Source organism: Schistocerca cancellata, chromosome 1 (genome assembly GCF_023864275.1).
Source record: "Schistocerca cancellata isolate TAMUIC-IGC-003103 chromosome 1, iqSchCanc2.1, whole genome shotgun sequence".
Lineage (NCBI taxonomy): Eukaryota > Metazoa > Arthropoda > Insecta > Orthoptera > Acrididae > Schistocerca > Schistocerca cancellata.
The window spans coordinates 632658692-632684127 of NC_064626.1; the positions used below are offsets into that span (position 1 = coordinate 632658692).

At 43.6% G+C, this 25436-nt stretch overlaps 1 protein-coding gene across 2 annotated transcripts in view; it reads right to left on the reverse strand.

The window, feature by feature from the left end:
• Window positions 1–25436, reverse strand: part of LOC126183249 (spermatogenesis-associated protein 7 homolog) — a 101842-nt gene that overhangs the window by 17992 nt on the left and 58414 nt on the right. For both annotated transcript variants that reach the window (XM_049925048.1, XM_049925059.1), the window contains 2 exons: window positions 22561–22718; window positions 3867–3996 (listed from right to left, as the gene is read on the reverse strand). In XM_049925048.1, the coding sequence (XP_049781005.1) occupies window positions 3867–3996; window positions 22561–22718 (288 nt within the window). The remainder of the gene's footprint in view (window positions 1–3866; window positions 3997–22560; window positions 22719–25436) is intronic.

Sequence of the window (25436 nt, forward strand, 5' to 3'; positions counted from 1 at the left end):
ACTATTGATGACTAGAAACATGTTGCCTGGTCGGACAAGTCTCGTTTCAAATTGTACTGAGCAGATGAATGTGTAAGGGTATAGACAACCTCATGAATCCACGAACCCTTCATGTCAGCAGGGGACTGTTCAAGCTGGTGTAGGCTCTGTAATGGTATGGGGCAAGTGTAGTTGGAGTGATATGGGACCCATGATACGTCTAAATACAATGTGACTTGTGACACATACTTAAGCATCCTGTCTGATCACCTGCATCCATTGATGTCCATCGTGCGGATGGACTCAGGCAATTTCAGCAGGACAATCCAACACCCCACAAATCCAGAATTGGTGCAGAGTGGCTCCAGGAACACTCTTCTGAGTTTAAACACTTCTGCTGGCCACCAAATTCCTCAGACTTGAACATTATTGAGAATACCTGGGATGCCTTGCAACATGCTATTCAGAAGAGATCTCTAACCCCTCTTCCACTTCAGGATTCATGATGTCAATTCCCTCCAGCACTACTTCAGACAATAGTCGATTCCATGCCACGTCATATTGTGGCACTTCTACATGCTCCTGGGGGCCCTACACATATATTAGGCAGGTATACCAGTTTCTTTGGCCCTTCAGTGTGTATTGGTAGGACTACCAACCAGCTGTCCACCAGGATGAACGACTTGCCACCCAGCTGTGGCCAAGAGCAAAGTAAACCACCATGTGGCACAACATGCAGCTGAAGATAACATGCTTGATTTCAATGGTTGCTTCACTACCTGAGCTATCTTACACAGCCACCTTTTCTGAACTGCTCAGATGAGAGTTATCCTTACAACACATTCTTCACTCCCGAAATTATTCTGGACTCAACCTACAGTAACTGAGTGTCCCTACACCCTCCATTCCCCCTGTCCTATCATCTTTTCCTTATTCTCATTTCCCACCCTCTGCCAATGCACTCACCCATCTTTCTCCTTCTCTGCTACTCTCATTTTTCACTCCCTGTTCTCCTACCCTCTCCTTCCCACCTCCGTGCCCCACACACTGTCAGACAGTGCTTTCTTATCCCCCCACTTGTACCCTGCTATCTCTTCCACTTCTCCACCCCCTCCAGACTGCTTGCTTCTGTTTTATGTGGCAACTGCATTCCAGTCCAAACTACCAGAGGTGGTGGTCATGGTGTATGTGAGGTGAGCTTGTGAATGTATGTGTGTTTCCTTTTTTGACAACGGCTTTGGCTGAAAGCTGATGTGTAAGTCTTTTTTCATTGGTGCCTGGATGGAACCCAATACGTCATAGTCACAGTGAGTAGCAAGAGAAAATCACTAATGGGAGACTGTGAGCTCTAACAACCAATTAGGACATCACCTTAATTGGCCATTCTCCCTCGTCGCACACATCCTTAGTGGTGCATAGTAATTCATTGCACTCACATTCAAGAAGGCAGCAATTTGAGGAACGGCCATCCAGATTTAAGTTTTCCATGGTTTCCATAAATCATGTAAGGTGAATGCCCACTTGGTTGGTTTAAATTGGTCAGGACCAATTTCCTTCTGGATCCTTCCCAATTCCAAACACATCCTTTGCCTTTAATGACACCTCTGTAAACAAGGCATTGAACCACAGCCTTCCGTTTCTTTCTTTCTTTCTTAGTAGGAAAAGAATGGGTGTAATCATTAATACACAACATCCACTTCATTCAAAATGTTTTGAATATGACATCTGATAAGATGGCAAGTAGCTTTTGGGATCTAGAGATAAATGATATTAGTAAATAATAGAACAAACACTGGCTCAGAGGCAATGGTGTTCTTCAAGAATTTTTGAGGTATTATTTCCCTGAAGATAGATACAGTGTCATATATTTATCTCAGCAGAAGAATGTCTTTCTTTGCAGAAGCATTAAGACAGGAGAAACACACCTACACTATTTTCAACATAGGTTTCAAAGGAATGAATAACTGAAGACAATTGGCCAGAAAGGACTGTTGTGTGGTGTGGCAGACATCTAATCTCTATTCCACTTCTCTCCAAGTGTTTTGCAGCACCGCAGGTATAATGTTTGCAACAGCTACATGTTTGCCATGGTACAGATCTGGTAGGTCTTGAACTGGTATCTGGTAGAATTGATTTTTGATAAATGTCAACAGAAAAAAATAAAGTGGCATAATGTCTGGGCTTCTAAGGGGACAAGCAATAAATGGAGTATCTCTGCCAATCCAGAGATCAGGGAACTCATGATCCAAGAAATCCCTCACAATGTTTGCAAACTGGCATGGTATGCCATCTTGTTGAAAGATCACATCACATGGAAGTAGTGGTACAACATACAGCTCCAACATGTCTACGTACGTTGTTGCGATAACTGTAGGCTCCACAAAGAACAGGTCTATAACCCTATCCTTCAACAATCCACACCACACATTCACTTTTAGAGAGCCACATTTGCACTCTACCACTACTTGAGATGGGGAGGGGAGGGGGGTTTCAGTTTCCCACATGTGTCAATTGTGTATATTTACTGTGCCAGAAGTGCGTAGTACTGCCTAAGAAACTGACACAATTGAGGAATGCTTCATTTTCATCCATTTTTTCCAGAATTGTCTCCACAAATGTTTCTGTCACGGGGTGTACTGAGGCTTGATTTTATGATGAAGCTGCAGTGGTGTCCTCAGGCTTGATTTTGTGAAGAAGCTGCAGTTTTCACACCGAAAGGTGCAACCTTTTATGGATGACATCATGTGCAGTCGAACGAGGTAACTGTAACGGCCTACTTGCTTGTCAGGTTGACTTATGAGGGCTCCACTGCGACATGAATTAATTCAAAAATAGTCTCTGAAACTGCATGCTCAACATGGTGGCCCAACATCAAAAGCAAAGTCCCAATTTCCCAAAGCCACTTGTTCCCTTTCTTGATTGTTAAAATGGGATCAATCATCAGTTGGTCACAGTCCATACTTATGTCGAAAACAACAACGTACCTGTGTAACAGACTACAGGTCCACAAGAGAAAGTATCTTCTGCAGTCTGTAGTGGAGTCCACACAGCTGCTGACATGCATTTATGTGAATAAAACAGTTACGCGCATGCACATGCCGTACAAACTGCCACAGGCAAACACAGGAAATATTCTGAGTTACCATACTTGTAGACGCAAACCGTCAATAAATATAACAAATACCTTTCACATTATTATATCTTAGATTATTACATGTTTAATCCACACAACCTGTATAGGACTCGTTATTTCATTAAGCAACAGTAGAGATTTGATATGAGCCTCATAACAACAATAACAACAAATAATAATAATTGTGCGTGACTTAATGGTAAAGTGCAAGTCTTTGACTGGACACCACTCTGACAGCTGCTCCAGTTATCAAAAAAGGGGGCCTACAGTTTAACATGGAATCTGATACATGTGTCATTCTTGGCAACTTCTTACATCATTGGGAGAGATTAAAAGTAGAACGAAATTTCCTTTACTCTGGCCAGGATTCAACTCCACAACCTCTGTTTCCAGGGGTTTTAATTGATTCAAAATGTGAATACAAAAATGGTTTTTATTAATGTCTTTACTTATCCAGCAATCATCTCACAAAGATATGGGATTTGTCATCACAATATAATGAAAATAAATAGCTCACAATATACACAAGCAGAAGATATAACTACTATGCTTTTAAGAGGATAACATAGGTGGTCAGCTGTGGTCTTGACAAAGGAACCATCATGAAATTTTCCTGAAATAATTAGGAAAACCTTGGGCAACATAGAATGGCCAGTCATAGCAAACTCCATTCACCCGAATACGAGGTCAATTTCTACTCAGGTGCAAAATATAAATGTGGAATACATAATGAGAAATATGGTGAACACCTTACCTTATCCAGTTTGCCTTCATATTCAGACATGCACAGCTTTATTACGTTCTTTATCCCACTGTTTGATAAAGTATTATTTTTTATTATTGTGTTTACAATATCATTAGTGAACTGGAGGGTTGCATCATTTCTGGAAAAGAAAATGTTTTTCATATTATGGTAGGATGAAAAGAATCTGCAGGTTAATTAAAAAAAATAGATAGATAAATTGCAAAGTTTGGTAGCAATATCTTGCTATCTAAAAGATGAATGCATTCACATTAAAATCTTTAAATTGGCTGTGTTTCATTTGTACCATGCTAATGTACTTTGGGAATCTGCGATTGAAGAGAATGTGGATTAATGTTACCTGGCGATGAAGTCAATTGGGTGAGTGTCCCATCCCTCTCCCCTCAAAGTTTCATAAGGGATGCTGAGATAATGCAAATTTGCCAAGAGCATTACTAGCTAAGACAGAAAAGGCAGCAGATGATATGGACTGCTGGCATCCAATACTCCCCCCCCCCCTCCCCCAGCGCATGCGCGCGCGCTCGCACACACTTCCACATGTGTGTGCCCTTAAACTGAACAACAACAAGAAGTAATAAACTGATGAAATGTTGCATAGAGAGAGAATAATGTGTTACACAGTAGAGCCTTGCTGGCAGGCGGCCCATCACAAGGTTCCTGTGAGTGAGGGAGACTGCGCATGCACTTAAAAAACTTTGGCGGAAGTTGCCAAAGATTACCGTAGCTGCCTACATGACAACTGAGTGAACACTTTCCACAGACATGTGGAGGGCACAGCCAAGTGAGTCCTTGTTCATGGCACGCAGATGTCACGTGCTTGCAGTCAACTGCACAAAGGTTGTGAGTTAGCAGTCAGAACATGTGCAATGTGCTTCCCTTACAAGAGCTGGGTTAAATTTATTTGAATGACAAATAACAAATACACACAAAAATTATTATTTTTTATTTGTGACTAACATATAACAGTATTTATTCAAAACATTATTCACTTACAAGAGTAAAAACTTTTATTTGTCATCTGTGAATAAAAAGCTTTATGAATAACAGATAAACTAGCAATCCAATTATATGAATTGCTTCAATTCTATATCATTTATGTACTTTTTGTTGCTTTTAAATTATTTTTCAGAACAACTCATCCGTTCAAACATCTCACCAGAAACTTTATTTGATTTCCAAATACTTGCCACTGTGAAAAAGAAAATACATGCTACATATGCAAAGAGGATATTGGTGTGTTATTTCTCCCGAAAGTGTCTATTTCATGACAACAAATATTCAGCCATTGTTGAGAAACCATCAAGCCAGCTGTAGTTTTTGGTAAATAACTAGTTATGATTCCATGTTAGTTTCACTTCTCAAATCACATTCAAAATAAAATTTTCATTTTATGTTGCAGCATTATTCGAAATGCTTGACCAAATTTCTTTGGATATTAGATGTCTGTAGTTTGTTGTTAGCCTCCCTTGGTTCTGGGCAACAATACAGATGAACTATGGGCTAAATCTTGGGTACGACATAGCTACAATAATTGCAGCTGATGTAGAAAAGTGAAAAAAGTCTTCCAATTGTCGACTGACACTTTCTTGATAAAAAATGTTGTCAATGTGCTGCAATATTAAGAACTTACGTATTCAAATCCAGCGAACCTTCCAAAATTTTTGAGTATCAAAGTTCTGTGTAAATGCATAGATGCATGGAAGATCAAAAAGCTATTCCATATTCAAACAGAAAGGTAAATCAGAGTTAATCCTAAAACACTTTTGGATTACTTTGGATGTCCAGTAGCATTCATTCAACAAATGTTTTAGAAGATTTTTTTGATTTGTGTGTTGATGTTTGTTATTAGCAACCGAGTTCTAACTTTGTTCACTCATTTTCTAGCACTATAAACATTAGCAACTTGTGTAATTATATTAATGAGACACCCCTACCTGACAGTGTTAGCAATCTTGGTACAATGGAGGAAAATGCTGCAGATTAAGGGTTTCTTTTGACTGCGTTCTTATCTTTGGCTAATTACGTACAAGGCCCTTGCATGTTAGCAGACGGAAGTGGGAGGGGGGGAGGGAAGTACTGGCAAGTGCAGAGTCAGTGGAATTGGGCTGCATCAATACTGTAACTGCTAAGGCCATTCACCTATGAAGTACACTCCTGGAAATTGAAATAAGAACACCGTGAATTCATTGTCCCAGGAAGGGGAAACTTTATTGACACATTCCTGGGGTCAGATACATCACAAGATCACACTGACAGAACCACAGGCACATAGACACAGGCAACAGAGCATGCACAATGTCGGCACTAGTACAGTGTATATCCACCTTTCGCAGCAATGCAGGCTGCTATTCTCCCATGGAGACGATTGTAGAGATGCTGGATGTAGTCCTGTGGAACGGCTTGCCATGCCATTTCCACCTGGCACCTCAGTTGGACCAGCGTTCGTGCTGGACGTGCAGACCGCGTGAGACGACGCTTCATCCAGTCCCAAACATGCTCAATGGGGGACAGATCCGGAGATCTTGCTGGCCAGGGTAGTTGACTTACACCTTCTAGAGCATGTTGGGTGGCACGGGATACATGCGGACGTGCATTGTCCTGTTGGAACAGCAAGTTCCCTTGCCGGTCTAGGAATGGTAGAACGATGGGTTCGATGACGGTTTGGATGTACCGTGCACTATTCAGTGTCCCCTCGACGATCACCAGTGGTGTACGGCCAGTGTAGGAGATCGCTCCCCACACCATGATGCCGGGTGTTGGCCCTGTGTGCCTCGGTCGTATGCAGTCCTGATTGTGGCGCTCACCTGCACGGCGCCAAACACGCATACGACCATCATTGGCACCAAGGCAGAAGCGACTCTCATCGCTGAAGACGACACGTCTCCATTCGTCCCTCCATTCACGCCTGTCGCGACACCACTGGAGGCGGGCTGCACGATGTTGGGGTGTGAGCGGAAGACGGCCTAACGGTGTGCGGGACCGTAGCCCAGCTTCATGGAGACGGTTGCGAATGGTCCTTGCCGATACCCCAGGAGCAACAGTGTCCCTAATTTGCTGGGAAGTGGCGGTGCGGTCCCCTACGGCACTGCGTAGGATCCTACGGTCTTGGCGTGCATCCGTGCGTCGCTGCGGTCCGGTCCCAGGTCGACGGGCACGTGCACCTTCCGCCGACCACTGGCGACAACATCGATGTACTGTGGAGACCTCACGCCCCACGTGTTGAGCAATTCGGCGGTACGTCCACCCGGCCTCCCGCATGCCCACTATACGCCCTCGCTCAAAGTCCGTCAACTGCACATACGGTTCACGTCCACGCTGTCGCGGCATGCTACCAGTGTTAAAGACTGCGATGGAGCTCCGTATGCCACAGCAAACTGGCTGACACTGACGGCGGCGGTGCACAAATGCTGCGCAGCTAGCGCCATTCGACGGCCAACACCGCGGTTCCTGGTGTGTCCGCTGTGCCGTGCGTGTGATCATTGCTTGTACAGCCCTCTCGCAGTGTCCGGAGCAAGTATGGTGGGTCTGACACACCGGTGTCAATGTGTTCTTTTTTCCATTTCCAGGAGTGTATTTCTGTGTTGAATTTGTTCTGCTGTACAGTAAGTAAGGCTGTGCTCAACCCAAAGGTTAGTTTGGACACTGCAGTGCTTCACTAGGCATGGTGCGGTGTATTCAACTCCCCCCCACCTCTGAACCAACTTATGCAGTTCAAAATGTACTCGAAAACATGGTGCAACTTCACTTGGCATTTTTCTCATTTTACAAATGAAAGAAGTGATAAGTAACAGAAAAAAACTGTAGGACCAATGGAGGATCAAACACAAAATCTCCATCTGAGCTACCGAAGCACGACTCACGCCCGGCCCTCAAAGCTTTACTTCTGCCAGTATCTCGTCGTGAGTCGTGTTTCGGTAGCTCAGATGGTAGAGCACTTGCCCGCGAAAGGCAAAGGTCCCGAGTTCGAGTCTCGGTCGGCGCACGCAGTTTTAATCTGCCACGAAGTTTCATATCAGCGCACACTCCACTGCAGAGTGAAAATCTCATTCTGGACAAAATCTCCAGTTTTGTAGACTGGAACTTAATGCACTGAGTCACATTTAGGAACAGTCAATTAATAAGTTATTCATATGTAGAAACTGCACTGAGTCAAGGGAACAAACAACTTCAGTACAAGAAGTAAACAAAGAATATAGAGTGGTATTCTATGTGATTCATTAGAAAAAAAAAAAGGAGATATTTTTGAAAGCAATTTTTTTCCCCCAAGACATATGATTAACATACTAGACTTTACAACAAGCTTAAAAAGCTCCATGTCTTCATTTCTTAGGAGCTATAACACCAATACAATGTACAATTAAGCAAAGGAAAATCCAGGATGGAATGTAACAATATAATGAAAAGGATAGTTGCTACTCACCATATAGCAGAGATGCTAAGTAGCAGAAAGGCACAACAAAAAGACTGGAAGTTAGCTTTCGGCCAACAAGGCCTTTGCAAAAAGTAGGTAACATACACACATGAACACACTCACGCAAACTCAAACCACACACACACACACACACACACACACACACACAGTCTCTGGCTGATAGAGCCAGAGTGTGAGCAGCAGGGCATTATGGGAGAGGCAACCGGGTAGGGGTAAGGAGGAGGCTGCGTTGGGCAAGGGGAGGGATCGCAGGGTGGGGTTAGGGATGATAAAGTGCTGCTGGGAGTGTGCAGGGATGAAATAGAGAGGGAGCAGCTAAGTGCAATCAGGAGGTTAGACAGAGGGTGGGGGAGGGAGGGAGGGAGGGAGGGAGGGAGGGAGGGAGAGGGTGAGGGAAGGAGGGAGAGGGTGGGGGAGGGAGGGAGAGGGAGAGAGAGAGGGGGGGTAGTGGAAAGGTGAGAAGTAAAAACACTGGGTGTGTTGATGGAACAGAGAACTGTGTTATGCTGGAATGGGAACAGGAAAGAGTTTAGATGGGTAAGGACAATGACTAATGAAGGTTGAGGCCAGGAGGGTTATGGGAATGTAGGATATACTGCAAGGTAAGTTCCCACCTGTGCAATTCAGAAAAGCTGGTGTTGGTGGAAAGGGTCCAGATGGTACTGGCTACAGGCTGTTAAGCAGTCATTGAAATGAAGTGCATCATGTTGGGTAGCTTGCTAACAACAGGGTGGTCCCATTGTTTCTTGGTCACAGTTCGTCAGTGGCTGCTCATGCGGATATACAGCTTGTTGGTTGTCATGCCCACATAGAATGCAGCACAGTGGTTACAGGTCAGCCTGTAGATCACATGACTGGTTTCACAGGTAGCTCTGCCTTTGATGGGATAGGTGATGTTTGTCATAGGACTGGAGTAGGTGGTGATGGAAGGATGTGTGGGACAGGTCTTGCATTACAGGGACATGAGCTGTGAGGCATGGGGCTGGTGGCAGGGGTTGTGTAGGGATGGATGGTAATATTGTGTAGGTTCAGTGGGCAGCGAAATACCACTGTGAGAGGAGTGGAAAGGATAATGGGTAGGGCATTTATCATTTCAGGGCACGCCAAGAGGTAGTCAAAACCCTGGTGGAGAGAGTAATTCAGTTGCTCCAGTCCTGGGTGGTACTGAGTTATGAGGGGAATGCTCCTCTGGGCCAGACAGTGGGGTTTTGGGAGGTGTTGGGTGACTGGAAAGATAAGGCATGGGAGATATATTTTTGTACATGGTTGGGAGGATAATTATGATCTGTAAAGACTTCAGTGAGACACTTGGTACATTTCGAGAGGGACCACTTGTCACTACGGATGCGATGGTGACGGGTTGCTAGGCTGTGTGGAAGGGGCTTCTTGGTATGGAATGGGTGACAGCTGTAGAGATGGAGGTATTGCTGGTGGTTGGTAAGTTTGATATGTACAGAAGTACTGATATATCCATATTTGAGGTGGAGGTCAACATCGAGGAAGGTGACTTTTTGGGATGAGTAGGACCAGGTGAAGAAAATGGGGGAGAAGGTTTGAGGTTCTGGAGGAATGTGTATAGGGTGTCCTCAGCCTCAATTCAGATCACAAAGAAGTCATCAATGAATCTGAACAAGGTGAGGGGTTTGGCATTCTGGGTGTTTAGGAACGATTCCTTTAGATGGCCCATGAAGAGGTTGGCACAGGATGGTGCCATGCGGGTACCTGTAGCCGTACCCCAGATTTGTTTGTAGGTAATGTCTTCAAAGGAGAAGTAATTGTGGGTGAGGATATAGTTGGTCATGGAGACTAGGAAGGAGGGGGGTTGGTTTGGAATCCATCAAGCATTGGGAAAATTAGTGTTCATTAGTGGCAAGGCCATGGGCATGAGGGATGTTAGTGTAAAGGGAGGTGGTATCAATAGTGATGAACAGGGCACCATGTGGTAAAGAGACAGGAACCGTGGGGAGTCGGTGGAGAAAATGGTTGGTACCTTTTATGTAGAAGGATAGGTTGCGAGTAATAGGCTGAAAGTGTCGGCCTATGAGAGCAACAATTCACTCAGTCGGGGCACAGTAATTGGCCACAATGGGGTGTCCTGGGTGGTTGGATTTATGGACTGTAGGAAGCAGGTAGGAGTGTGGGGAATGGTAGGGGTGAGCAGAGAGATGCTCTGGGGAGAGGTTCTGCGAGGGGCCTAAGGATTTGAGGAGAGATGGAGTCCCTGCTGGATTTGTGGAATGAGGTCACTGTGGCAGGGTTTGTAGGTGGGTGAATCTGACTGCTGGCAGAGTCCTTCTGCCAGGGTACCCTTGCACTTCAAAACAACAGTGGTGGAGCCTTTGTCAGCAGGTAGGATAATACGGTCGAGATCAGTTTTTAGGCGGTGGATTGTGGATCCTTCTGCAGATGTTAAGGTTAGTTTGCATGTTGAGCAATTTGGGGAATGATTGTGAGACAAGGTTAGAGGTTAAGAAATTCTGGAAAGTTAATAGGGGGTGATTTGGGGGGCAGTAGGGTTGGGTCATGGGTTGATGGAGGATCAGGCAAGGTTCAACCGTTTGGCCAGGAGAAAGAATTAAGATATTTAACAAGTCCTGCATGACTGAATTTGTGGGTGGGGCAAAAGGTGAGGCATTTAGAAAGGACTGATATTTTTGTGGGCTAAGACTTCAAGAGGAAAGGTTCACGACTATGTTTCCAGTCTGTTTAGGTTCTGGATTATGTGTGAAGGTGGAAGGGAGTTTTGGAGGGTGGTGTAAATGTAGTAGGTCTGCAAGACAGGGTTTATCAGCTATGAGGTGACATGGGGGAGATTTGGAGGTTGTTGTGGACAGTGGTACTCCAAAGTGGGAGTAGGAAGTGAGCAGGGTGGAGAGTTTTTTTGAGGTGAAATTGTGCATGTTGCTCCAGTTCCTGGAGGGCAAGAGTTTCAATGTGTGTTACGGGTTCCAGGGATTTAGGATTGCATAGCAAGAGAATTTTACAGATGGAGGGAAGGTACTGCAAGGATGTTTGGGCTTGGTTGATATGGTTCGCAGGACTATGATGATGATGATGATGATGATGATGATGATTTGGGTTGAGCAGGGTGCTCGAAATTATGGTCATCAGCGCCCTCACGAAGTCAGCATGTAAATCTCAAGGGTGAGGACGGAGGCTGTCCCCACATGCAGAGCAGTTTATAATGTATTAAAGTCTGCTACCCTTCCCCACCACCCTGACAGTTCACAAAATTTCACTAGCGTAGTAACACTGGAATCGGTATAGGCGAGGATGGTGAGCAGATTGCCAGCGAGACTGAGGGCTGCCCTAATATCAGTACGTAGGATACGCATAGCCACAATATGCAGAACTGAAAGTGACACGCCACAAACTTCACAGACTGGTGGATCCTCCTGCCAGAGGAGGGAGCCATGTGTTTTAGGGCTATGCCCAACACACAGACTAGTAAGCAAAACCTCCTTCCAGCAGTGAGACTGACATGAAGTCCGCCAAGCCTTTGTGGTTGATTTGAGCGACTGCAGTTTGTTGTCTGTCACCTGCAACCATTTAGTCTCCCACTGATGCATGATTCCATCCGTCAGAAAATGAGATGATGGCATGCAATGGGATGGGACACTGATGGAAAGCACTATCACAACAAGCTTCTTTGGCGGCTTTGTCAGCCATGTCGTCCTCCTGTATCCCAATGTGACCAGACACCCAACAAAAGATCACCTCCTTGCCACGGTAAGGATTCATGAATGAACTGAATCAGCAGGTCTACAGGATACATTCGGTGAAGCACTTGCGGTGCACTACGAACAGACAAGAAACCATGTACGGTGATGTCTGTAACCCCTCTCCAGTGCCATCAGAATGCCATATAATTCCGTACCATAATTTGTAAATTGTTGTGGAAGACGCACTTTAGAACCCTACTAGGGAAAACAACAGAACAACTGAGAGCATTCTCTTGCTGGGATCCATATGTATAAACAATAATAAAACAGTGGTACATACTTAAAATGGACGAAAAAAATATGGAGTGCAAGTTTTCTTGTACTGTGTCAAGCTTAAAATCACTTTGGGCCTCCGAAGACGCCAAGGTGGCAATGAATTCCCATTCCTGGCTGTATATTTTGATGCCCGAGAGATCCAGATCCTTGAGACAGTCTGTAGCACGTATACCAAATGGCTTTGTTGCATGGGGCCAATTCCTGAACAGCCGTTCAAAGGTGGGTTGGGCCACTGAACTAAAAGTCAATGAATGAGGTGATGCTGAGATTTTCAGCACCTGTTGAGCCAAAAGGATATTTTGGCAAAACCAGAGTGGTGGTTCTCCAGCCTCTGCCCACACACTCAGAACTGGGCTGGTCCGAAAGGCTCCAGTCGATATCCGAATGCCCTGATGGTGGACAGCATCCAACATCCTGAGGTAGGGAAGGACGGGCCGGTCCGTAGACCACACTGTCATAATCTTAGCGTGATAAAACGAATGCCCTATAAAACTGCAGGAGGCGGGATCTGTCAGCTCCCCATGTTTTTCTGCTACAGCACTTCCAAATATTCAATGACTGGAAGACCTTTGTTCGTAGGTCTTTCAGGTGTGGGAGCCAAGTTAATTTCGAATCAAATAATAAACCCAAAAAGCGCACAGTGTCTTGAAAACATAAAATATTGTCCCTATTGTGAGCACTGGTTGGTTAAAACTCCAATGAGCACAGTTAAAATTGACACATGTAGTCTACTTGGGTGAGAACCAAAAACCAGTTGTCCAGGTCCAGGTTTCCGGCCTCCTAATGGTCAGTTGTAGCTGCCTCATCGTTGTTGTAAGTTGAGAGGAAGAGTAGAAGATTGCAAAGTCATCCAGAAACAAAGAGCATTTTACAGGGCTCCTGACTGTGGAGGAAATGCCACTGATAGTGATGGCAAACAATGTGACACTGAGGACATTGCCCTGGGAGACCCCATTCTCTTGAACATAGCAGTCAGACATGGCATCATCAACGTGATAATGTAAACACCGGTTCTCGAGAAAGGATTGGATCAGAAGCGGCAGGTGTCCACATAGTCCCATTCATGAAGTTGGCGAAGAATGTTGTACCTCCAAGTAGTGTCATATGCTTTTTCGAGGTCAAAAAACACAAAAGTTTTTGGTGTAAGAAGGATTCCTGTATCGCTGTCTCCTGTAGAATTAAGTTGTCAAGGGCGGCAGTTAACCATGCGTTCAAGACCCTTCCCATGCAACTGGTAAGGGCAACACTACAGTAACTGTTAGGGGTGCTACGATCCTTGCCTGGTTTCTAGAATGGTATTAATATATTGGTTCCTTCCAAGTCGTGGGGTACTGTCCATCAAACCAGATCTGACTGAAACAAGAGAGGAACTGTCCTTTCACTTCCGGGCACAGAAGGAACTGTCCTATCACTTCCGGGCATAGATGACAAAGCATGGCATCAGGTCCTGGCTGCAGACAAGGCTGATTCCTGTTCCCACATGGAGAACGGAAGGTTGTAGACTTCCTCCTCATTATGCAAGAAGAAATTAAGCTTCCTCATCTCTGCAGTCCTACGGAACACCTGAAAAGTGTCTGGATGATGTAACAACAGTAAAGAAGTGTTCAGCTAAAACCTGAGCCATGTCTTCTGGCGTGACCACCAAGACCCCATTACTTGACAAGGTCATAAGGGGACATGTACTGCCCTTGCCTGAAATCCGCCTTATTGATTCCCAAACTTGCGCAGGGAAGTGGATCGATTACTGGAAGCCATGAATTCCTGCAGGAAGCCCTCTTCTGTTCTTTTGTCACTCACCTTGCATGTGCACTCACAGACCTGAAGGCATGAAGATTGTCTGTAGTTGGACAGTGTTTGAAGTTCCAGAGAGCTGTTCGTCTGACCCTGATTGCCAATCAACAGTTGTCATTCCACCAAGGTACAGGCTGTTGTCTGAGGTGGTTACTAGACCTGACGAAAGACGATGCGGCAGCCCGTTGGATCTCACAAGTGATATGGGCCACTGCCTCCTGTGCACAATCCTTTTGTTCAAAAATAGCCTGTTGACTGTACTGTAATCAATTTGCCCTTCGTATCACCCATCTGCATTGTCTCCTGTTGGCCACCGTGCTAGTCAGCAGACAGATCCACATTGGGAAGTAGTCACTAGAATGTAAATCTGGAGCCACTTCCCACTGAACTGAGTCTGCAATAGCTGGGGAACAAAAAAAGGTCAATGGCTGAAAAAGATGGTACAAATGTGGAAAAGTGTGTCATCTGACCTGCATTCAGAAGGCAGATATTCTCAGAATGGATGAATCGTTCGATCATCTGAACCCTGTAGCAAGTGTTAGCTGAGCCCCACAGTACACTGTGTGCATCCAAGTCCCCCACAAGAAGTAATGGGTGCAGGAGTGCCTGGAAGAGTTTCACCAGTGTGTCTGCATCCAAAGCATCATTAGAGGGCAGATACAAAGAACACACTGTGATATTAAAGGGTGCGAGAACTTTCACAGCAATTGCTTGCATGGTCGTGGTAAGAGGGACTGGAGAGGAGTGGCATCTGTCATGAAGGAAAACAGCCACTCCACCTTTAGCACTGTCTCCAGTGCCCCATAATGCAGGTGTGTCAGTGACTTTAAGATGCATTTCTTGTAAGCAGATGCAGAAAGGTTTCTCCCGGACCAGTAGCTGCAATTCTTCCAAATGTGAGCGATATCCATTCAAATTCCACTGCAACACTGAAGTCCCTGTAGAAACCATTGTTTAGCAATGGTTGTTCTTTTCTTTCTCCCTCACAGGTGGTGTTTTACCAGGGTGGTCAAGGGGAACGTTAGGGGGTTCCTGCTCTCCAGTTCCTCTGACTGGAAGACCATATTCTCCTGAGCATAGTGCCCATCAGAAATAGAGAGAGCTCACCGATCTACTGCTTTCTTGGACTTAGAACTATTTTTCGAAGGATGTTTGTCTTTGGAGGAGGTGGTTGTCTGGGTTGCGAGGATGGCTTAGTTGGCTTCTGATGTTGGGTAGTGGTATGTGGCTTAGATGGTAAGCCTATTGCTGGACGGCTTCTGAATGACTTCAATTTCAAGTGGAGCATTTCCCCCACAGGTACATTGACAAGTGCATGTGCTCATACTTGAATCTGTGGTCTGAGTTTGTGTGGAGGCATCACATTTAGTGACTGGCGTCTTAAGGGCTGATGCAAAAGAAGTAGCAAAAACCGGTGGTTGCATAACTTTGAAAGCTTTTTTAGCTTCACATACATTATGCGTCTCTATACTTTCAACTCCTGAATTTTCCTTTCGTCACTGTAAACTTCACACTTTCTGCACCACACCGGGTGATCCCCGGAGCACTTTACACATTTCGGAGAAAGTGTACAAGAATTGCCTAACCCATGAGCCAAGCCACACGGAGCCTTTCCATTTCAATTACATCCCATAGTGGTATGGCCAAATCTTTGACATTTGTAGCATCGTATTGGGTTAGGAACAAACAGACGAACCTTAAGATGGATATAGCCTGCAAGGAAAGTTCAGGTAATTCTGGATTATTAACCGTGAGAATAAATGTTGCCAATTTTTCCAATTTGCCATTGACTCTCCTCATATAGTATGCATTTCCGTGATGCCCATATTTTTCCATTCTGCAGCCCTTACTAAAGTCAAGGGTGTTATGCAGCTCAGCCTCGACTGGGTAGTCACCTAAGGCCTTACATCCCAGAAGCTTAGATATTTGGTTGGAATTAGCAGTTTCACCTACAAGTGTTCCATTACGAAGTCGTTTGAAACTTTTCAGAGACCCAGAATACCTTCCAATGCCTTGTGAATATAGAAAGGGGAGATCTTCTCAAAGTTCTCCCTGTTCACTTGATTACAGTGAAAGCGTTACGGCACACTAATGTTCTGTTACTATGATTCTGAGACTTCTTTTCGTGAGGACTGACCAACTGAGCTCTTTTGAGGAGTGGGTGTAGGTACTACCTGACGGTAAACCTGTCCTGTCAGAAGTAGTAGTTTGACGAGACCTTTCCATAGGGATCCCATGAGATGCTAGGGAAACGAAGGTCGACCCAGGCAGAAACCTGCAAGCCTTATACAACAGGGGGGCAGCAGATGCCCCAGAAGGCGCCCGCTAGAGATTGTTTTACCTCAACAGCCATTCACCTCATCAGCACATAACACACACCTTGAGGGCTTTTTTATACAGGTGTATGCTTTCCTCATGGACCAGGCAGTAAAGCCAAGACCCCCATTCTCCGAAACACACAACATTCCACTGCTGCGCTGCACAGTGGTGGCTGAAGCATGCCCAGAGCTTACGGTGACAGAGGGCTGGCAGCAGTTAACGGACTCCAGCTCAGGAACCCTTGGGTCGCCAAGCTTGAACTCGGCAAACGAATGTTGAGCCCCTGAGGGGAGGACTATGTTGGTGAGGGGCAAGCATTGGCAGAATCTGGACAGATGGAGGTCATTGAGGAAGGACCCAGCTGGAGGTGGGTAATTTGACAGTAAGGCCATTTTGGGGGATAGCATGAGCCAAGCAACAACACAGGAACAGTATGTGGGACTGGGTTCTAGCTAGAGATAAGGAAACATTCCTGTATTGATGTAAATGGAAGGAGCAAGGATCCATGGTGTGGAAAAAACGCATAAAAATATGCAAATAATGTAGAATTATGTTCAAAAAAATTCACATAAATACACTCAAATATGTGAAAAAAATTATGAAAAGAAAAGAAAATAACAGATGGAATAAGGGGAAACAAGGTGAAATATGGGGCAGTATGCCAACGGTGAGAGATGAGAACCAATTGAAATTTTTTTTTATATCAGTAAAGTGGGTTGCAGGTTTGTGGGTGGATAAAGGTCAAACAGGAGATGGCAGAAGTGACTAGGTTAGAAGAAATTAATAGGTGTGAACTGGAATAGAGAGAGGAGAAGGAATGGGAGGTGGGGTGGGGTTGGCAGGACGAGAGATAAGTTTGTGTGGCACAGGAGAGAGCTCACAAAAATATGCGAGGGTGATGCAAGAAGAATGATTAATATGAAGAGGTAGGATGAATTATATCAGTGGGTGTAGTGTGCGACATAAGGTGCTGCACCAACGATCAGCGTGATCTTGTAGCCGTCTGCTGTGCGCGGCTGAGATGGTTGGTACAGTGTGGCTCGTAAGTAGAGTGTGACGTGCAGTTTGTAAGGCAACAAGAGAAACACAGGAAAGAAGGATAGACACTGAGTATAGAAATGCATTAGAAAATAGTAACAAAGGAAAACAGCACTGGGTTACAATGGAAGAAAAGCCGTAGGGCAAAATCAAACAATTGAAAAATGCAGGATGGAATGTAACAATATAATGAAAAGGATAGTTGCTACTCACCATACAGCGGAGATGCTGAGTTGCAGAAAGGCACAACAAAAAGACTGTCTGAAAGTTAGCTTCCGGTCAACAAGGTGTTTGTCAAAAGAGGACAACATACACAAACACACACAGGCAAATGCAACTCACACACACATATACACATGACCACAGTCTCTGGCAGCTACAGCCAGACTGTGGACAACAGGGCATTATTGAGGAGGGAATTAGGTGGGGTAAGAAGGGGGCTGGGAAAGGAAGGGGGAGGGATAGCAAGGTGGGGTCAGGGATGGTTAAGTCCTGCTGGGAGTGAGCGGGGACGAGGTGGAGAGTAGGGCAGCGAGGTGCAGTCAGGAGGTTAGACGGTGGGCGGCGGAGGGAGGAGGGGTAGCAGAAAAGGAAGGAAGTAAAGAGACTGAGTGAGTTGGTGGAATAGAGGGCTGCATAGTGCTGGGATGGGAGCAGGGAAGGGGCTAGACAGGTAAAGACAATGACTAATGAAGGCTGAGGCCAGGAAGGTTATGGCAACATAAGATATATTGCAGGAAGACTTACCACGTGTGCAATTCAGAAGAGCTGGTGCTTGTGGGAAGGATCCAGATGGCACAGGCTACAAGCTGTGAAGCAGTCACTGAAATGAAGGTTGTCACATTGGGCAGTGCGCTCAGCAACATGCTGGTCCAATTGTTTCTTGGCCACAGTTTGTCAGTAGCCATTCATGTGGACAGAGAGCTTGTCATGCGCACGTAGAATGCAACACAATGGTTACAGTTGGTTCAGAATCATTGATGACATCTTCGTGATCTGGATGGAGGCTAAGGACGCCCTATCCACATTCCTTCAGAATCTTAACACCTTCTTCCTATTTGCTTCACTTGGTCCTACTCAACCCATCAAGTCACCTTCTTCGATATTGACCTCCACCTCAAAGATGGCTATATCAGTATTACCGTCCACATCAAATCTACCAACCATCAGTAATATCTCCACCTCGACACATGCCACCCATTTCATACCAAGAAGCCCCTTCCATACAACCTAGCAACCTGTGGTCGTCACATCTGTAGTGAACAGCGGTCCCTCTTGAAATATAACAAGGGTGTCACTAAGGCCTTTACAGATTGTAATTACCCTCCCATCATTGTACAAAAACAGATCTCCTGAGCCTTATCTTTCCAGTCAGCCAACACTCCCAAAGCCCCACAGTCTGGCCACAGAGGAGCATTCCCCTCATAACTCAATACCACCCAGGACTGGAGCGAATGAATTACATTCTCTACCAGGGTTTCAACTACCGCTCACCGTGCCCTGAAATGAGAAATGTCCTACCCACTATCCTTCCCACTGCTCCCACAGAGGTATTATGCTGCCCACCAAACCAACAAAATATTTTTGTTATGCCCACACAACCCCTGCTCCCAGCTCTTTGCCTCATGGCTCATATCCCTGTAATAGACCTATCCTATCAAAAGCAGGGCTACCTGTGAAACCACTCATGTGATCTACAAGTTAAGCTGCAACCACTGTGCTGCATTCTACGTGAGCATGACAACAAACAAGCTGTCTGTCTCCACGACACCAACAAACTGGGGCCAAGAAACAACGCGACCAACCTGTCGCTAAGCATGCCACTCAACATGACGTCCTTCATTTCAATGACTGCTACACAGCCTGTAGCCTGTAGCCAGTACTATTCATCATTTAGTGGAGATGCTGAGTTGCAGATAGGCACAAAAAAAAAGACTACCAGAAAATGAGCATTCAGCCAACAAGAGCATGCACGTGTACACATGAGCACGCACCCCCCCCCTCCACCCCCCCCCCCCCCCCCCCCACACACACACACACAAAAATCACAGTTTCTGGCTGCTGAGGCCACACAGCGAGTAGCTGTGCATGATGGAAGACGCAACCGGGTGGTGGGGTAAGGAGGAGGCTGGGCAGGTAGGGGGAGGGATAGCAGGGTAGGTGTGGGAAATGGTAAAGTGTCCTTTGTGGGAGCATAAAGGGATGAGGTGGAGAGGGGGTGCGGTGGGATAAAAAAAACTATATGTGGTAGAACAAAAACAATGGTATTTTTGAATTCATGTGAACAAAGTCAATATAAAACAAGTGTCATAATCATAAAAGGAAAATCATTGTTGACCTGTGTTATTTAAGTTGCAAATAATTTATATGTGAATAAATTAATTTGAATGATCTACTTATCCCAATAATTTTCCAGATAGAAATTTATTTGAATAATGCCTATCTCTGTATACACTACACCTTGCACTTCATCCCTTTTTCCAGTCTTTGCAGTTAATGTTTACAACTATAACAAGTCCTATTAGTACATTTGCCTAATTTACTTAGAAGATACTACATTGTACCTGGAATGAAGTTTATTTGTTAATTATCAACAAATTTGACAATCATAATCGGTTTACATGGTCATCAAAATAAATCTTTTTTATTTGTTCTGTCCAAAATGTATCTAAATTTCAGTACTATTTTTACAGCAGACTGAAATGCGAGCACTATTTCATCAGCTATTCTCCCACACTAATTTACCATCCCACAGCTAAGTCAATGACCATCAGTAGCATTCAATATCAGTCATCACTTTAAATTTCACAATACATGGTGATACACAGTCACTTTGATAATTCTTGGTGAATCTGAGGTACGCGGCATACACTTTACCCATGGAAAATCGACAGCTAAATATAAATTCTGATTCTAAATGCATTCTAACACTTGTTGGGCCCGTTACTGTCACCCGACTGCGATGAAGCCATTTAGAGTCCATGTTTCCTTGGCCACATGGCAGGACCACTCACCTGAGTGCATGTCCACAACATACTGAGAGATGAAACTGTTCCCACAATGCATGCAAAATGAGTGATGGCTAACGAGTGCTGCTCACAAGGTTTCACCACACGGATGCAGCATTCTATTACACAACACATAACTACAGAAGATATCATCAATGGAATAAGCCAAGTAAGCCTGCATTTTAGTACATTCAGACTCTTACGGCACACGCTTACAGTTCACTCAAGGTTTTAGCGCTTAGGCGCCAACGCCCGTAAAAATACGGGTGTGCGGGGCCTGCCCGAAAGTCCGGCGCCTGTAATTTTACGGGCGCGGGTTCTTCTTCTTCCCCTTCCTTCCTTTGTGTGTTCTTATGGCTCCCGTTGTCTGCGAGGCGCTGCATGGACTGTAGTTCGAGTATTGGTCACTAGATGGGCCGGGCATGTTGTGGAAGGGTGTGCTTCCCTTTTCATTTGTCATGTTTTGTAAGCGGCGATTTTTTCCCGCGCGGTCTCAGTAGCGCCAACATGGTGAAGCGTGGCTTGACGGACTAAGAAATTGCTCGTGAGTTACATCGTGATTTAGAAGAAAGTGACGTTGATTTGTCAGAGGAAGATATTGTAGATGGCTCTGATGATTATGTGGACTATGTTCAAGAAGAAGTTTCTGGCAGTTCAGGTAAAGAATTCTGACAACAAAACATGTATAATTTTTGTTCAGATTTTCACTGATAAAACTCTCAATACGTAATTATGATTTTATTTGCAAATACTACTCTTCTGATAGATTCAGAAGAGGAGAACAAACCGGTGTCCAGGCACTTCAGCAACAAGTAATCCTGTCTACATTGTGCCTGAAGAAAGAGCGAGGCTGACGGTGTTTCATATTCAAACAATTATTTAAGAAAATGTCAACAGCATTTACCAGCACACGCAGGGTACTTCTAGGATTGGATTATCACCTCTCTAAGATCTTTAAATTAAGGACTTCATAGTAGTGAAGCTTGCAGACAACAGAAGCCAAATTTTCTTAATCAGAAATAAATGTTATTTAGAGTTCTGTCAACAGATCTTTACAGATTTATCTACAGCACATCAAAAATGAAACTCATACCTCACAGCAAACAATGGCTAAACAAATTTTGCCTACTGAGAAAGCAGCTGTTCTGCTTTTATGACCCTTGTCCAACAACGTCAAGAGAGAAATTATTAAACAAAGGAGGGGAGGAAAACCAAGCTCCGAGTCTCTAGAAATGACTATGTTCGCATAAAAACACCTCTAAAAAGCCGTTTCAGCAAGACTTTAAGAGACTGCACTTTTACTACTTTAAGAAACTACTTTGAAAAGAAGTGAAATTAAATTTATGAAAAAGCAGAAACTTGTGTAACTTTCCAAAAGTTGTAAGTGTCCCTTATACTAAAAATTATTATTGTAATGTGAAGTTTTATAAATCTGAAATTCAGGTATGGCTGTGTACATATGCACACAGAGGAAAATACTATCAATTTTACAAAAAAACAAAAAAAATGCAACTGGAGTAAATATTATATATGCAGCATAAGGAACAAATGTTGCCACAATACAGACATCATCTTACCTGTCATGATCTTGACCTTATGAAAGAGGAAATGTCTTTGAACAAGCACACACAAAATCTATAGAGTATATGTGCTTCATTCTCATAAAAATCATCACAAAGAACAGGATGAAGAAAAAGAAAATAAATGCAACAAAGTGAAGAAAGAATGTTCATACCACTTTAAAGAGATGTCTGAAATTAAAGGAACAAATAGCAGGATGAAGAAGAATACGTAAGTCTTAACAGTTTTTCAATAAAATTTTATGGCATGTAACAAGCCAGCATTCTTTTTCTTTTCTTAACAATAATTTCCATCAACAAAAGATGAAATTTTAATTGTCTTCTCCCTTTGCAATAACCCTCCCCTCCCACTCCCCTCCCCCCCCCCCTCTCACTCTGAGATATGAGAAAGAACAATACACTGGTGAACTCTTAATCAAATTACAAAGTCAGCAAAATAATATCCTTCCAAAATTTTTTCACTCATCAGCCATACTTATGTTAAATAAAGCTTAAATTGAAATAAAATAAACTGCTTACATTTCATCTTCATTTCTTCTGATGATGGAGATGTCACTTTCTTGATTTGTTCTTAAGTCAGTGTTGAGAGTATGACTCCTATTTTGTTCAGGACTAGACCCTCTACTTTCACCTGCTGAAGATATTCCGCCATTGTATGCAGAATCACAACTGGATAGCTATCAAAAGGGGGAAAAAGCCAAAATTATATATTTTATCACATTATATTATTCTTGCAAAAATAAAATATAAGTTATTTGACCAGCAAAGATCATACTATGCATAACAAATGGTATTAATAACTATGGGTTTTAAAATTAAAATCACACAACTCTTGCCTATTTAAACCAACTATGCACAATATATTTCCACTTTAACATAAAATTCTTTTAGGGAAAATATTATGACAGTAACAGCATTCTCTTTGGCAGATGGAGGTATATCTAATAACATATAACCTTAGGCCACATTAAAAAATGATTCTGCAGAAACATCAAGCAAGTCTTGTAAGGTTCAGTACATGACCACTTCTCTTGTTGACAGATATAAATCATTTATGAAAGACACAAAAGGACTCTTCAAAACCTACGGGTATGCTGATTACTCCAGTATACTGATAAATAGCCAGAATGCATTTGTACCAGAAACAGACTTGTAATTAGTTCACTGCAAACAGCCAATACTTCATCTTAGAAGCACTCATGAATTCAAAATAAATAAAAATTACTTACAGGTACAGAGTTGTGCAGAGAAACAGGAAAATTTGAAATAATTACAAAAACTTTATTTGATGCTCAAAACTGTGTTCTACAACAGTGGAAATGGCATTAGCCACCAATGTTTAAAAATTATGCATTTAAGGGCTGTCCATTTCACCATACACATTCAATAAGTCATTTCTTAAGATTTTGCACCTTGCGGCGCAATGTGTTCTCCATTATTTTCACGATGTTTTCTTAAGTCTGGGCAAGGTTCTTTGGTTTCGTATGGAATACAGTGAACTCCATTTGTCCCCACAAAAAACAGTGACAGACTGAAAGGTGTGGAGGTAGGGGTGGCCATGCGATGTCAGCATTCCTTGAAATTATGCGATCCTCAAACTAACGTTTCATTGCAGCTGTAGACAGTTGGGCATTGTGGGAGGTAGCTCCATCTCTTGAAACCTAGTGTGCCGAATGTCATGATCTGGAAGACAATGGAGCTGAAACTCCAAAACTGTCACTACCATGTTGACAGGACGTGCTTACAGACCTAATACTGACAGTGGAGCACGCCTTCATCTTCAAAGACGTAAGGATCTCTCAGCCCACAGCATGACACTGTACCCACACAGTAACTTTAGCACTGTGTAATGAACACTGGTGAAGCAAAGCAGGATTTGTATGAGCTTAGTAACGCATGTTCTGCTTATTCACATATCCACTTGGGTGAAAATGGGCTTCATCTGACATCAAAAAATTTTCAGTTATGTTAGCATCCTTTAGCCAATCGTTTTTCACAAAACTGTAAGTGCAGTACAGAAGCATTAGGTTTCAGTTCTTGGGCAATCTGAGGTTTGTAACAATGAAATTGAAGTGTATGGAGTATTTTTTGTACACTCCGACATCCAAGCCACAATGACTATACTATTTTTTGCGCCAAACAAAGAGGACACTTACTACTGCAGCTTGTACAGCGGCAATGTTGTCTGGGGTACATACAGACAATACATATACACTGCACTTTGTCATCCAAACAAGACACAGCCAGGGCAAAAGCACCACAGGCACAAACATGTAAGCTGGTGCCACTGCCATAGACACTCATCACTTGCTGGCAGAGTACAATCTGTCAGTAACTGGGCAACAAAGGACAGAGGCCGACTCGGAACATAGAAGAGCAGCTCTCATCCACTTGGTTACAGATCATCATCCAGCACTGACTCTGACAAGTAAATCTTAGATGTGAATAGACAGTTGTTGTAAATTGCATTTGCTATGAACTGTGAAGTTTACCTATGATTATTTGCACTTAGCCACTGAGAGCCTTTTCTGTGTTATAATTCTTAGTTTTGTTTACATTTTAAGCATAAATTTCATGCAAGTGTAATCTTTATTTTTTTGACTAGACTTAGCGGTTCAAAGTTAAAGTAATTCATGTCTCTCATATAGAATTTAGGTAGTTAATTAAAACTTTCGAAAGTAACAAAGTTTGTTTGCATTAGTGTTTAGTTAAGTATTAGTACAGGCTACGAAACTTCAGTGCTCTTGTGCCAAGTTATTCTCTGCTTTTGTGAAAATTTTTCTATCAAAACATGTGTGACAAACATGGTGGTTGCCATAGAAACCTGAAGGAGGGGGTTTTCTGTGAAGGCTGTAGGTTATGAGGCGAACATAGCAGCAAGGAAACTGGGGTTGATAACAAGGTTCTTCCATGACAATGTAGGTTATGTAGAAAGGGCGGGCAAAATTTTGTGCCCTTAAGGCTGAATTAGAAAATGTGAATTTGAAATTTTGTAGGCTATGTGAGTAAGAAGATATGTGGTGCTGGGAAAAAAAGTAGCAAGCAAAGGTCGAAAAAGGGAAACTGTTGAAAAACTTTAGGAAATTTAGTTAGCAAATCAATCTGGCTTGCTATCTGAGGTAGTGGAGGAAGGGCCTCAGGCAGATGTAGTTGAATGTAGGTTGAAGCAGGATATTAGCTTAAAGAAAAAAGACAGGAAAAGAAGAATTCTGCTTCTAGGTAGCAGTCATGGGAGGGGTGTAGGCCGGCACCTTCAGGGTACAGGGTACTACGTCACAAGTTTTGTGAAACCAAGTGCTAGCCTTAGCCAGGTGGCAGAAAACTTAGGTCAGCTATGCAAGGTATTTGAGAAGGAAGGTCAGGTAGTTATAGTTAGAGGAGCATGAAACAGCCTG